This window comes from Crocuta crocuta, unplaced genomic scaffold (assembly GCF_008692635.1).
Source record: "Crocuta crocuta isolate KB4526 unplaced genomic scaffold, BGI_CrCroc_1.0 scaffold45, whole genome shotgun sequence".
Lineage (NCBI taxonomy): Eukaryota > Metazoa > Chordata > Mammalia > Carnivora > Hyaenidae > Crocuta > Crocuta crocuta.
The window spans coordinates 3,542,568-3,556,926 of NW_027530544.1; the positions used below are offsets into that span (position 1 = coordinate 3,542,568).

At 43.7% G+C, this 14,359-nt stretch overlaps 1 protein-coding gene across 1 annotated transcript in view; it reads right to left on the reverse strand.

Annotated features, from left to right (window-relative positions):
• Positions 1 to 5,630: 5,630 nt before the first annotated feature.
• SLC12A8 (solute carrier family 12 member 8) overlaps positions 5,631 to 14,359 on the reverse strand; it is a 137,380-nt gene continuing 128,651 nt past the window's right edge. The window contains exons 13-14 of the mRNA XM_077767745.1: positions 9,450 to 9,510; positions 5,631 to 6,097 (exon numbers count right to left, since the gene is read on the reverse strand). Coding sequence (XP_077623871.1) covers positions 5,935 to 6,097; positions 9,450 to 9,510 — 224 coding nt within the window. The 3' untranslated portion in view covers positions 5,631 to 5,934. The remainder of the gene's footprint in view (positions 6,098 to 9,449; positions 9,511 to 14,359) is intronic.

Below are 14,359 nucleotides of genomic sequence, written 5' to 3' on the forward strand. Positions count from 1 at the left end.
CTCCAAGGGAATCCACTTAAAAGTCAAAGGTAGGCGGGCACCTGGGTGGCTTAGTCGGTTAAGCATCCGACTTTCGGCTTTCGCTTAGGTCATGATCCCGCGGTTCGTGGGTTCGAGCCCCGCGTCGGGCTCTGTGCTGACTGCCAGCTCAGAGCCTGGAGCCTGTTTCAGTCTGTGACTCCCTCTCTCTCTGACCCTCCCCTGCTCACGCTGTCTCTCTCTCTCTCTCCTAGAAATAAATAAAACATGTAAAAAAAAAAAAGTCAAAGGTAGGAAGAAGAGTCATTAGGCTGAAGGGAAGACCTTGCATTCTCTTGCTTTGGTCCTTCTATCCCATTTGTCTTTGAACCACATTCTACTCTTTCACAAGCCTTTCCATCTCCTCTGCCCAACCTGGTTCAAAACTCACCCTCAAGTCTCCTGGATGTCTTCCTCCCACCACGTCTCCTCAGCATGTGTGAATTCAACTTGCAGCGTATCATTTGACTGTATACTGCACTGCTGTGTAGCTGTGTATCTCCACTGTTTCCCTCATCGTCAGCCCCAAAGGCCCTGAATCTATGAAATATTTCTCACACGGCCAAAGGAACTTTGCACATAGAGTTCAGCTAAGGACCCTGAGATGGGGAGAATAGGCCAGATTATCCAGTGAGTCCATTGTCATCGCACAGGTCCTTAATAAAGTCAGAAGAAGGGATGGGAAGTTGATCTGCCTGATCTGGCTGGTTGGGTGGGTGTCCCCTTCCTCCGTCACCGCTCCATGTGTGTCCCTCCAGAAGCTGTGTGCTTGGTGGAAGAGGGCGACCTTCCCTGATACAGGTGGACCATTCTCTGGTCGAGTGTATAGGGGTAGCCGCTCTTTCCTGCTAGGATTTCCAAACAAGCTGTTAAGAGCAGGAGACGGAGACAGTGGAGCTGGAGAAGATGTGATAACAGAAGCAGAGTACAAATGATGGCTGGCTGCTGGCTTGGAGATGGACGGGCCCACCGCCGAGGCCCGCAAGCAGCCTCTATGAGCTGGAAAAGGCAAGGAAATCTCCTGTAGACCTTCTGGAAGGAACATGGCCCTGCTGATGCCTTGCTTTTAGCCCTGTGAGACCCATGCCTAGAACTGTACGTAAGATAATACGTTTGTGTGGCTCTAAGCCACTAACCCTGTGGTAATTGTTACAGCAGAGATTGGAAGGTAACGCAGCAGGACGGAGTACTCTACCTGTTCTGTTCCTGCCCTGTACCTGCACCCCCTCCGGCCCTGACAGCCCATACGCACCAGCTACCGGTGCGCCTGGGACTCAGCACACAGCCGGGGCCCTGGGAACCTCGGGTGATCCGTCCCTGCCCCTGCATGGTTTGGGGATGGTTCTGCGGCCCCTTCCTCCACTTGCTCTGACCTTAGGAGTGGAAGCCTCCCACCTCCCCCCCTTCCGACTCCAGTGAAGAAGGGCAGAAACACAAACATGTGTCTAGGTAGGAGTGAAGCTGAAGCTGGATTGTTCCTGGATCGTGCTCACTTAATTCTTATAAGAATCTTCTGATAAAGTCCCATAAAACGTTGAAAATGGATTTTTGTTATCATTTCTCAGCCTTCCATTCTCCTAGCACATAGAGTGGGCTATAAGCCCCTTCAAGACCTGGCCCTTGCCTTGTAATTCTCTTGCCTCACCCTTCCTCACTCTTTTGCCTCTGAGAACCTTGAATTACCACAAACACCTTTCATCATGCTGTCCCCTCTGTTGGGAATGTCCCGCCTCTCCTCTCTTCAGCAAGTGCTTGGATGCAGGTCAGATATCTCCTCCTCCAGGGAGCCCTCCCTGACTGCTATCAAGGGCATCTTAGGGCTTCTCTGCCTATTCACAGTCCCTGTGTCTGCCCCTGTCACTGCTCTTACTGCTTCAGGGGTCCCTTCAGCTCTCCTCCCTTTCCTCCTCTGCCCATGGAGAGGCTAGAGCTGCCACACAAGCTCCCTCTGCCACAGCACTGCAGAAGCAAGGAACATTTCTGTCCCCTCCCCCCCATACCTGGCTTCCTATATTTGCTCCTTCCCATGGGAGTGGGAGGCCAATCTGATTGGTCAAAGCCGGGGCCACATTTCATTGGCAAACAGGGTCCAGAATTGAAAGGCAATGTGTGGTCACCTTATGATCTCTGCTCATCTGTTACTGGGTGATGAGGTCAACCGGTCATTCTCTCTCTTAGTTCCAGCTCCTCATCCCAGGGTCTTTGGGAGAAGTGAATTCTTAGATTCAAAAGGAGCAAAGTTAGACACTACAGGCTTCGCTTCGACATTCTGACCTCAGCCGCATTCTCCACTACAGCTCTTACACCTTTGTCCAGGTATTAATACATAAACTGGAACATTGTTTCCCATCCTTAAATGTACTCCCTCGTTCAGAAACCTGGAGGGGAGGAAGGAAGATGGAATCCTGAACCTCAAACTTCTGCATTACTTTATAACTGTTTATACAGGATATACTCTACTGTGTAGGTCAGAGGACTTCTTAGCATGACTCTCAGAGACATCTGAGAAATGACCACTGTTCTGGTTCCCAGCCCTGAACTCAAGAATGCTCTAGAATGGGGCTGTACCCACCTGGAAGTCGGAGGGTGGTGGCTGATTCATCTCTGCCTAAATGGTCATATTTTTATGTTATAAAGCTCTGAGATTGGTGAGGTATACCTGGCTCAGGTGAGGTGGTCTTGGGCATGTATACAGTGGCTCCAGCCATGGATGGATAGGTGGATGGGAAGGTCGATGGATGGGTGGGGGGTGGGTAGATAAATGGTTAGATCAATACATGAGTGGGTAGGTAGACAGATAGATGAGGGAAGGATGGATCATTCGATAGATTAATCAATAGACAGCATGGCCTGAAAGGAGACATTCATTGTCCTAGAAGGTCTGATATGACTCTCACTCATTCACATTCTCATCCACAACTGTATACCCCTTGGCAAAATCTTTAGGCCAGAATCTTCCCTTCCGCCTATTTTAGAAAATGTTCCTAGTCTCACTGCCACATACCCTGACTAGGCTGACATTTTTGAGCAGCCTTTGGATAAGCAAACTGTCTGAATGATCCAGTGACATCCGTGTCTCATTTTTCTGACACCTGTACTTACTACTGGCAACATCCCTTATGTGCCACCTCAGATCCTCTCTGACCCACCTGTCTCAGGGGCCAAGGCCGCTTGTTCCATTTCAGCCACCACTCTAGTGACCAGTTCTACTGGGCTCCAGCCACTTTCATGCAGAAAAAGGTTGCTGCTTCCTTGCAGAACTTACTAGGTGCTCACATAGTGCAAATCACAAGTGTGGTCAGGACTGAAGCTGGGAGGTGGTTCGTGTCTCATGGCCAAACTTTGACTGTGGGAAACAAAAACCAGTGGCTGAACTCTCAGCCTTTTCTCCCTCTGCAAGAAGGTCTTGAGATGCAGGTGTCCCTGCAGTCTCTCAGAAGGGTCCTTCAGGATGGAGCGTTCAGCCGCCCCTAATGCTAAAGGGTTGCTCACTCAATGCGGAGCCCCCTTCCCTGCTTCAGTCCTACTTCCTCTCGCTCCTGCTTCCCTGGGCGCACCAGGGAATTTCTGCTTCCTGCGGATCCCAGGCTATGATCTGATTATTGCTGTACTGGTTACCTATTACTATTTACACAATATGGTTTGGATGAAATACAAGATTTCTGGACTTAATTAGATGGTTCAGTGTGTTTAGCATCTGCCTCCCGTACAAGACTATGAGGTCTTCATTTAGGTATCCCCAACATTGAGGGGAACGCCAGAGTGCTTTACCCTGTCCTTCTCTTACTCTTTTCCATAATGTGAATCAGGTTGGTAGAGTTCTCTCGCTGGACACTTGAATCTTCTGATGTGTATGGTTTTCAAGCTCAGTATCACCTTTTTCAGAGGCATTACTTTTTTAGCTTGTTATGCAGAATTCAAAAGAGTAAAATGCAGAATCATTAAAGGGGGTACCCCCAAAGATAGCCACATCCCAATCCGTAAGGATCCCTGGATTGTGTGGACTCTAAATGCAATCACACATATCCTCATGAGTGAGGCAGAGGCTGACTTCACACACACAGAGGAGATGCGGTGTGACCATGGAGCAGAGGTTTGAAGATGTTGGCTGTGAAGACAGGAGTGATGTGGCCACTGGGCAAAGACAGCCTGCAGTCACCAGCATCAGGAAAAGGCAAGGATGGCATCCTCCCTAGTAATCAGAGCCCCTGGAGGGAGCATAGCCCTGCTAACACTTTGATTTCAGTGACTGACTTCAGATGTCTGGCTTCCAGAACTGTGAGAGAGGACATCTCAGAAATCTCTTCTTGAAAAAGGCCCTCGGAGGTCACCAACTCAGGCCTTCATGAATACAGTCAGTCCATTGCTTTATGGTGTTGCTATTTCCCACATGCCTATTGGGTTCATTTTCTTTAAGTTGTTTCGGAAGTCAGGTATTTAACCCAAACAGTGCCCGAACAGTAATCATAAATGTGACCTCAATTTCTAGGAGAAAATGAGATCCAACTGGCCCCTCATCATGACCTTCCCATCCCCGCTTGCCTTATCCCTTTCCATCCAGCAGCCCAGAGCTCCTCAACATAGGACCCAAAGATGGCTCGTGTGGAATCACTGGGACACTTATTAAAAATGAATGTAAAGACCAGGACTCTGCCCCAAACCTACTGAATAAAAAAATCTACGGATGAGGTGCAAAAATCTGCACATTTAACAGGCCTCCCAGGTGAGTCCCGGCACACGGGCTTGAGAACATCTACTACAGAAGAAAGGGGTCAGAATAGACCCAATGGCACTTCCCTCTGGCTCAGCAGTGAAACCACCAACTCTGGGCCAGGTGCTGAATTTTCCGGGGGGAAGCTGCTGCCCTGGCCCCCAGGACTGCGTGCTTGTGATGAATGCCACATTGAGCTCACAGAGGAACCAAAATAGTCCTGTCCCCTCATGCGTTCATCCTGCAAAATGGCTACAAAGGTGTCCACAGAGCTGGGAACGATAAAGCCTTTTGAGAACATGAGTCACCATTGGGTACTTCGCGGCACTTTAACTTCTTAATTAAAAAGACCTTCCCTAAACAATAATGGCTTACAAATGCATGTGCCCTTTGATCTTGCTATTCCACTTCTGGGAATGTATCTTACACATCTACTTTATGCTTGTACATATGTACAAGAGTATTCACTGCAGAACTGATTATACCAGGGTAAGATTGGAAACAATCCAAATGTCTTCATTGTGGAACCGATGAAATAAATTATACCACTTTCATACAATGAAAAATGATGAGGAAACTGTTTATGCATTGATATGGAAAGTCTCCAAGGGGAAAAGTAAGGTACAGAACATATCTACAACATTTTACCTTTTGTGTATGAAAAAGGGAGTACTCGGAATCCACATGCCTTTTTACTTGTGTATTCATAAAGAAATGCTGGAAGTGTATATAAGAACAGTGACTACATCTGGGAGAGAGGGTGAACATAGGAAGAACAAGGATGGGAGGGAGAGTGTTCATTCTATATGATTATCCTTTGGGATTTAGAACCATGTGAGTGTATTATTTTTACAAAAAATAAATAATACAATAGAATTTAAAATAACCATTTATTGTGGCCTTCAGAACAAGCAGCCCGGTGTGATTCTCCACACCTGCAAGTCTTGATGTTCACGTGGAGCTCTTCGAACTGGGTGCACGTTGCGGAGGCCACAGCCACTGCGGTGGTTACCCTGGTGAGGTGTGTGCCCCAGACCAGAATGCAGGAGCCCGTGGTCCAAAACAGCAGTGGTCGGACAGGTCTTTGAGTTTCTTACTGAGGAGAACCAGCATCGTGAAGGTTCTGAGATTCGGATCCATCGGCGCACTGGACAGCTCCAAGAAAGGAGGGCCCTTGGGCTGCCTACTACTAAGCACTCAGTGCTCTAGTACTGAGACATCAGCTGCTCCCGACTCACAAGGGAAGAGTGGTGGTAGCGGTCCCGAGTGGCGAAGTCTGCGTTCTCCTGGGTAAGCTGGGTCATCTCCGTGTCAACCCTAGTCAGGGACGGTGCCAAAATTATCTGCTCTTGGGGAGATCTCAAGCTCCTTCAGTGAGAGAAACACAGAGGGCGGTCAGAAAGAAAGATGAAGTGCTGTAACAGCAGAGTTGAGTTTCCTCTGGGATAGAGTAAACAATTTGCAAAAATGTCATTGTGCTTATTATTTTGTACTTATTATTTAACATGGATTTAAAATAAAACAACTGTGGATCACTATGTATGTAATAGTTTATGAATCCGAGCTGTAAAAAATAAATATCAAAAATATGGGGAGAGAGTGAGATGGATCTCTCTTTAGTAGAAACATGTAAAACTGCATCCACCCAAAAGGAGACAACCCGCAAAGCTAACCATCCAAATAGTGTCACATTGGGGCTCTACAGCTTTGCTTTGCTTTTCTGTCAAAAGAAATAATGGAATGGAGAGGCTGGAAACCTGAGAAGAGTAGAAAGAGTAACTCCCTCTTTGGTTCTTTGGAAAGGAAGTTGAATGAGGAATGGTTTCCAGGGCTAAGGTTTACTTGGGAAGCGGCTACGAGGGCAACTGCAAAGGCAGTTGGCCTGAAGACAAAAAGCAAGTCCTGATATGGATTCCATTGTCACTGAAGTGTCTATGTACAGTTGGAGTTAGAAAAATCCAGTAAAGGAAAATGTCTGGGATAAAAGAGGAAAGTGCTAGAGGCAGAATGCAGTAAGGAAAGATCAGAACGGCAGTCAGGGTACCTATTGAAGATGAATAGTCACAGCTCTGCCTCTAATTAGCCTCATGGTCCCAGGCAAACCTCTTCACCTCTGGTGCCCCTATTTTCTCATCTTTCAGATCCCTATCAATCCCCTCAGTCTGTGTCAGGTCCTTAAGTCATACCTTATGCATTGACTTCCTCGTTAAAATTTTACTAAAAAAAGAAGCATCCACTCTCTGAGTAGCAATGCACGATTTGTTTAAAGAATATATTTGACAATTATTTTTAAAAGGTTCTAAAGCTTGTGGAATGTCAGCAGAAAGCTCCAGCTGCCTCTGGCAAGATGTGCTGTTACAGAAGTTCAGATCACAGGACTAAAGCTTGCAGCTGCTCACTGAGAACATACGCAAATCAGATAGATGGGAGGTTTTCTGAGAAATGAGTTAACTTCTCTAAAGGTTGGATCTCCAGGAAGCGAGGTTAGGAGGTGACAAAAATGCCATGCCAGTCAACATACAAGTGTTTTTGCCAATTTTTTTTTTTTTTGGTTAATGTTTTCTTTCTTTCTTTCTTTTTTTTTTTTTTTTTTTGGCTGAAACCATTGCATTCTTCTGAGTTCAGGGAAATAATATGCTTCACTTTTACAGCAGAATGGCCTGAGAATTCTCACCTGGGTAGTTGCTAGGACTTCTGAAAGAACATTCTCTCAAGGCAAGGTCAAGGCTAATTTCACATAATTCTGGGAATTATATGGGTAACAGAGGAAATAACATAGCCAAAGTCCTTTGCCCAAACACATTCTACAATCTTATTCTTTGGTTTTGAAGCGCATCTAGGACTGCAGTTGTGGTGGGTGGGTGGAACAAAACCTTCAAAACTACAAAACAGAAAACACAGCTAGCAATTTCTACTTTTAAGTGAATCACCATGTCTTGGTCCTTTCATCCTCCCGAATAACCACCACAGGACCTCACCCTGTAGCCATGTGAGGCCAGCAAGTGTGATGTTGACACTTAGCTGAGGCCTCCACCGCCCACTTTACAAGCCCACAGAGTTTTCAACAGTGTGCACTGGGTTCTATTTCAACCAAAGCACTATCCTTTTCTAAGAATAATCTCCTCCTAGAACACTGTGTTTCTAAATAGTACTACAGTGACCTCAGAGGTGAAATTCCTGGAGTTCAGAGTGCAGCTTAAGGAGTAGTGACCTCTCATGGCCATTTATAGGCTTTAAACCCAGACATGCCTAAAAATATTCCTGTGAATCAGATAAGGCCAAATACTCTCAACCACACATCACTTGCTGCTAGCTCCAGATTCTGTAGGCAACTTCTATACAGAATCTATGTCCACTCAAACTCTACTTTCCCCTACGAGTGACAGGGGAAAGTGCTTGTGTGTGGTGATGTAAATCACTCAGCCTGGTGCCTCAGACTGGAAGAGAGGCCAAGAGGTGCCCTGCCACCTCCTATAGCTTCGCAAAGGATGGTAGCTCAGTTTCCAGGCAGACAGGGGTTCCCCGCCTCCCCACCACCTCCTCCCAGCCCTCTCCCTGTTAGTTTCATGGCCTCTGCTCCTTTTTGCTCATCACCCTAGGCTCCAGCACCAAGGTTTCATTTCTTCACCAACTTGAACAGATTGCTAGTGCTTATAAAGAGTTCTCTTTAAAATAATTCTCAGGAGGGAGGAATGGGGAGTTAGTCAATGGGTGTAGGCTCTCTGTTTTGCAAGATGGAGAGTTCTGGAGATGGACAGTGGGGATGGTTGCATGACGATGTGAATGTACTTAAGGCCATCGAACCGTATGCTTAAAAAATGGCTAAGATGGCAAGATTTATGATATGTGTATTTTACCACACTAAAAAGTGGGGCAAAAAAAGAAGTTTCTGAACTCACATCTGGGATCAATGGGAAAGGCTCCCATTATCTATTAGCAATGCTGGGGCATGGAAGGTGCAAATACTGGTAAGTGCGACCCAGACATCTATCGTTTCAGAAACAAACCAACAAAATGAAACCAAATAAACACTTGGTTGGGTCCTGCCTGGATTTCCCCAGCCTGCAGCTTCGACTCCTCACTGGTACTGAAAGGGGAGGGAAGTGATTTTCCAGAGTCCTGAGGCCTTCAAAGTTGAGGAATCATTGCTCCTGGCAGGGTGCTGGAGAAAGAGGAGAGAGATGAGAGCACTCCTGAAATCTTACCTTCTGCATGAGCCCTCCTCCTGCTTCTCAAGAAAGTTTGATCTTCCCTTTTCCTGTGTATTTGAACATGGAGAGCCCACAGAAATTCTCCAGCATCTCTGCTCTGTTTCTGTGTGCATTTTTACCAATACAATCATGTCAGCTACCTCTGATTTGAGATGGCAGAAGGGGAGTCTTTCAGGCCTTAATCTTGTGTAGGATTGTGTACTGATGCTGGTGTGTCTTCAACTGCAAACTCACTGACAGCAGCTCTCTTGACTCATCACCCAGCAATGAGATTCTAAATAAAGCCTCTATTCGTGATTCCTGAGGGTAAGAAGGGAAGAAACCTGACCAGAGGAAGCTTCTCATCAGCTGAGGCTGGGGGGCAGGGTGGTGGGGGGCAGTGAGGAGCAGAGTCTGAGTGTCCTTGACGTTGTCAAATGCCAGGCTCCCATTCCACGGTTCACGTAAACCTAGCGAGGGGCTGGACACCCTTTGTATCACACCCTCCAGGGCCCCAGAGTGGCACAGACCTGCAGGAAGGGGTCAGAAGAGACCTCATCCACCTGAGGAGGCTAAAGTTGGAGGCTGATCCTACAGGGAAGACATATACATAAATATTGATAAAGGCTCTATGTATGCATCCAAAAGCCCAGTTTTAATAGTGTGAATATACACTCCCCGACATGCACCGAGAATTAGCACAATATTTTTTTCCTTTTTCAGTTTAACTAAACTTCACTCATAGTAATATTCCAACAGCAACCAACTGAGGACTTTGTACCCAAATGTAGTTTTCAAAAATTTATTTCAAAAATTTCTAAAATCCAGAATCCCAAGAAAGAAACTAAATACGATGCTATAGAGGAAAACGCAGAGGATTTGCTAACTTCAGTCTTAGGAATTTAAATTTTTTTTGATAATTTTTTTTCTTAGATTCAAATTGATAATACATTAAACACATGGTATGAAGTCCCCTACTAGACTGTTCACTCCTTAAGGATAGAAAGGATGTCTTTTTCATCTTGGAACACTCATAGTATAGCACCCACAGGACCTGGCACTTAGGATGTTTCAATAGGTGTTAAGTGAATCACACAGCTCAATATGCAGAAACGTCAGAGCCGAAGTTTGAATTGAGATTGTTGTGATACCAGCCAAATATCTTGACATCAGACACACTGATTAGAATAGGACTTACCAACTTTTTTTTAAATCCATCCCTCCTTTGATGTGGGTTTTTTTTAATCTCAGATAATAAATTATATGTGTGTGTGTGTGTGTGTGTGTATAAAACTTTAGGAAATCAAATATAATTTTCTAAAATGTTTCTCCAAACTATATATATGTGTGTGTGTATATATATATATATGTTTGTATGTATGTATATGCTGGAGTGAATATATATTCACCATATATACCATACACATACATACATATATATATAATTGGTTAATAAGATAATATTTCATATATAATCAGAATTATGGGGCTTACATTAGAATCTTGGCTAATGTCAACAGTATGCCTCTAATAACATGTATTTCTTCAGTTTCATTTAGGGTTCTTATGGTTAATGGGAGGACAAATTTTTGATCTGCATTAATATCTGCAATTGCAAGAGAAAGTTCCTAATATATTTTGATAGTCTCAGAAGAAAGAAAATAAACATTTTACTGACCCTTCTTATGTGTAATCACTTAGATTCTAAATTACCTAAATTTTAGATGTAGATTGGCCTGAAGTTTTATTTCATATTTTCCTATGAATAAATTTCTGGGAAATATTTAGATTTCTTAATATCAAACTAATTTCTAAGAAATTTAGAAGCAATCACTAATGTAATCCCTATGTTAATCAAAATATATTCCTAGCTATGAGGACCTCTCCTTAACATGACTTTTTCTAAAGCATTATTTTTTTTAATGTTTTATTTATTTCTGAGAAAGAGAAAGAGAGAGAGACAGGGTGAGCAGGGGAGGGTCAGAGAGAGAGAGAGGGAGACACAGAATCCGAAGCAGGCTCCAGGCTCTGAGCTAGCTGTCAGCACAGAGCCCGACATGGGGCTCAAATCCACAAACCGTGAGATCATGACCTGAGCCGAAGTTGGATGCCCAACTGACTGAGCCACCCAGGCACCCCAACCATTATTTTTAATGTAAGTGGGACTTAAAATGTTTATAGTGCTTTTCTTTCAAAACCCTACATCAGGGGTACCTGGGTGGTTTAGTCAATTGAGCATCTGACTCTTGATCTCAAATCAGGTCTTGATCTCAGGGTTGTGAATGAAAGCCCTGTGTTGAGCTCCAGGCTGGGTGTGAAGCCTACTTAAACAAACAGACAAATAAATCACTACACATCAAACTATTCTAATTCTGAAGACTTTTTTTTTCTTTTCAGTTTGCCTGGATTGTTATGGTTTGATTTAGTTAGAACTTGAAACTAATTACTTCATTTTAAATTGGGGCATCATAAAATTTTGTTAAAAAAGGGCTCTCAGTTCGTGGGTTCGAGCCCCGCATCGGGCTCTGTGCTGACCGCTCGGAGGCTGGAGCCTGCTTCAGATTCTGTGTCTCCCTCTCTCTCTCTGGCCCTCCCCCACTCATCCTCTGTCTCTCTCTGTCTCAAAAATAAATAAACTATAAAAAAAATTTTAAAAATAAAAAGGGCTCTCAACTGTATATATTTTTAACTTTATTTATTTTGAGAGAGAGCACACACTCATGGGGGGAGTGGAGGATGGCAGTTGAGGGAGGGGTTCAGGGAGGCAGGGGAGAAAGAGAATCTCAAGCAGGCTCTGTACTGTCAGCACCAAGCCCGTAGTGGAGCTGCAACTCATGAGCAGTGAGACCATGACCTGAGCCAAAATCAAGAGTCAAGACACTCAGCTGACTGGGCCACCCTGGTACCCATCCTCTGTATTTTTTTAAACAGCTTTATTACTGAGGAATAACTGACATATAATCAGAGTACCGACTATGTTTTCTTAATTTCTTTATTCTTGCCGCTCTGGAATTTGTGGCCTTGATCCTGGAGGTGGAGCTAATTCCTCGAGACCACAAACTCCCCTGTGAGCCTACTTTTGATATACAAACCAACCAATCCAGAACCCTTACCCTCACTCGCCTCCTTTGTTAAAGTCCCACACACCAAGCCAATACTCCCCTGCAGTAAATTACCCAGGGCCAGGGATAGCTAGTGACCACTCCTAGAGCCCAGAGCCCACCGAAATCATTCCAACTATCCAATCCTAAACTCACTCAGCTTCCTACTTGCCTCACCCATTCATTCCCATTAAAACTCCAATTATGGCTCTGAGCTTTGTTCTCCTCTCTTCCTCTTCTGCCTCCTGGTGACCAAGGCTGTTCCTTCCCCGTGTGGCCCTGAATGGTAGGCCATGCTTCCTGTTTCTAGGGACCTGTCAGGATAAACTTCTTCCTTCTTGACCATCACTTCTATGTGTGTGTACCTTATCATTTCTGTGCCTGTGTTTAATCTTGCTAATTAAAACAAATCCTGGGTACATTTTTAGAACAAACTACATGTACTTACAGTGTAAAATTTCATAAGTATTGACACATGCATGTACTGTGAAACCATTACCACAAACAAAATAATGAACATATCTACTACCTCCAATAGTTTCCTCAAGCCACTTCATAAGACCTCCCTCCCATGCATTCCCCGAACCCACAAACCCCTTCCAAAGGCAACCATAGATCTGCTGTCGTTACAGATTAGTTTGTATTTTTAATAACTATAGATATATGAAATAGTATACTATGTGCTCTTTTTGTCTGGTTTCTTTCACTCAGCATCATTATTCTGAGATTCATCCATGTTATTGCATGTATCAATAGTCCATTCTTTAAAAAAGAATAAGTTCATTCTTTGTATTGCTGAGTAGTATTCCACTCTATGGCTATACTACAACTTATTTATAGAGTCACCTACTGTTGGACATTTGGGTTGTTTCTAGTTTGGGGCTACCTACAAATTAAGGTGCTATGAATATTCATGTACTTTTTTTGAGAGAGAGAGAGCAAGTGGGGGAAAGGGACAGTGAGAGAGGGAGAGAGAATCCTAAGCAGGCTCCGCACTCAACGTGGAGCCTGATATGGGGTTCAATCTCACAACTGTAAGATCATGACCTGGGACAAAATCAAGAGTCAGTTGCTCAACTGACTGAGTCACCTAGGCGCCCCCATGTCATGTTTTTTATGGCTATATGCTTTCATTTCTCTTGGGTAAATAACTAGAAGTATGGTAGCTGGTTCATACAGCAGGTATAGGTTTAACTTTGGGAGGGGGATTTTATTTATTTATTATTATTAAAAATTTTTTTAATTCCAATGTAGTTAACATACAGTATTATATTAGTTTCAGAAGCACAGTATAGTGATTCAACAATTCCCTACAACACCCAGCACTCATCACAAGTATACTCCTGAATCCCCATCACCTATGTCACACACACACACCCTCACCCTCCTGTTTAACTTTTTAATAAACTGCCAAACTGTTTTACAAAGTGACTGTATCATTTTACATTCCCACCAGCAGTGTATGATAGTTCTCCTTGCTCCGTATCTTCACCAATGTGTGACATGGTCAGTACTTTTCATTTTAATCCTATTAATAGGTGTATAGTAATATGTTATGATTTTAATTGCATTTCTTAATGACCACTCATGTTGAGCATCTTTTCACGTGCTTATTTGCCATCCATTTATGTTCTTTGGTGAAATCTATTTAAAATTTTTGCCCATTTTTGTTGTCATTTCCTTATTGAATATTGAGAGGTTTTATATGTTCTAGATACAAGTCCCTTATCAGATATGTGAATTGGTAATATTCTCTCACACCCTATGGCTTGCCAGGATATTTGGAAGATCAGAGTTCTCAGTTTTGATGAAGTCCAACTTTTCAACTCTTTTACTGTACTGACTGTTATGTCTAAGAAATCTTTGCTTCACTCATACTCACAGTTTCCTATATTTTATTTCAGAAACTTTATAATTTTGGGTTTTACATTTAGTTCTATGATCTATTTTGAGTTATTTTTATGGTATACGATGTATGCATTGCAGCTTATTGTTTTGAATACGGATTTCCAATTGTTCCCACACCATTTGCTGAGAAGACATTTCTTCCACTGAACTACCTTTGCACCTTTTTTGAAAATCAACTGACCATGTGTGTGGGGGTTAATTTCTAGACTCTCTATTTTGGCCACTGATTTGTCTATCTTGATGACAATACCATGCTATGTCAATTGTTTTAGCTTACAATCAGTCTCGAAATCAGGTAATGTAAATTTTCCAACTTAGTTCTTTTACAAAGCTGTTTGGACTAATCTAGGGTTTTCTGCATTTCCACATAAATATTTTGGAATCCATTTGCCAGTTGCTACACAAAAGGCAGCTGAGATTTTTATTGGGAT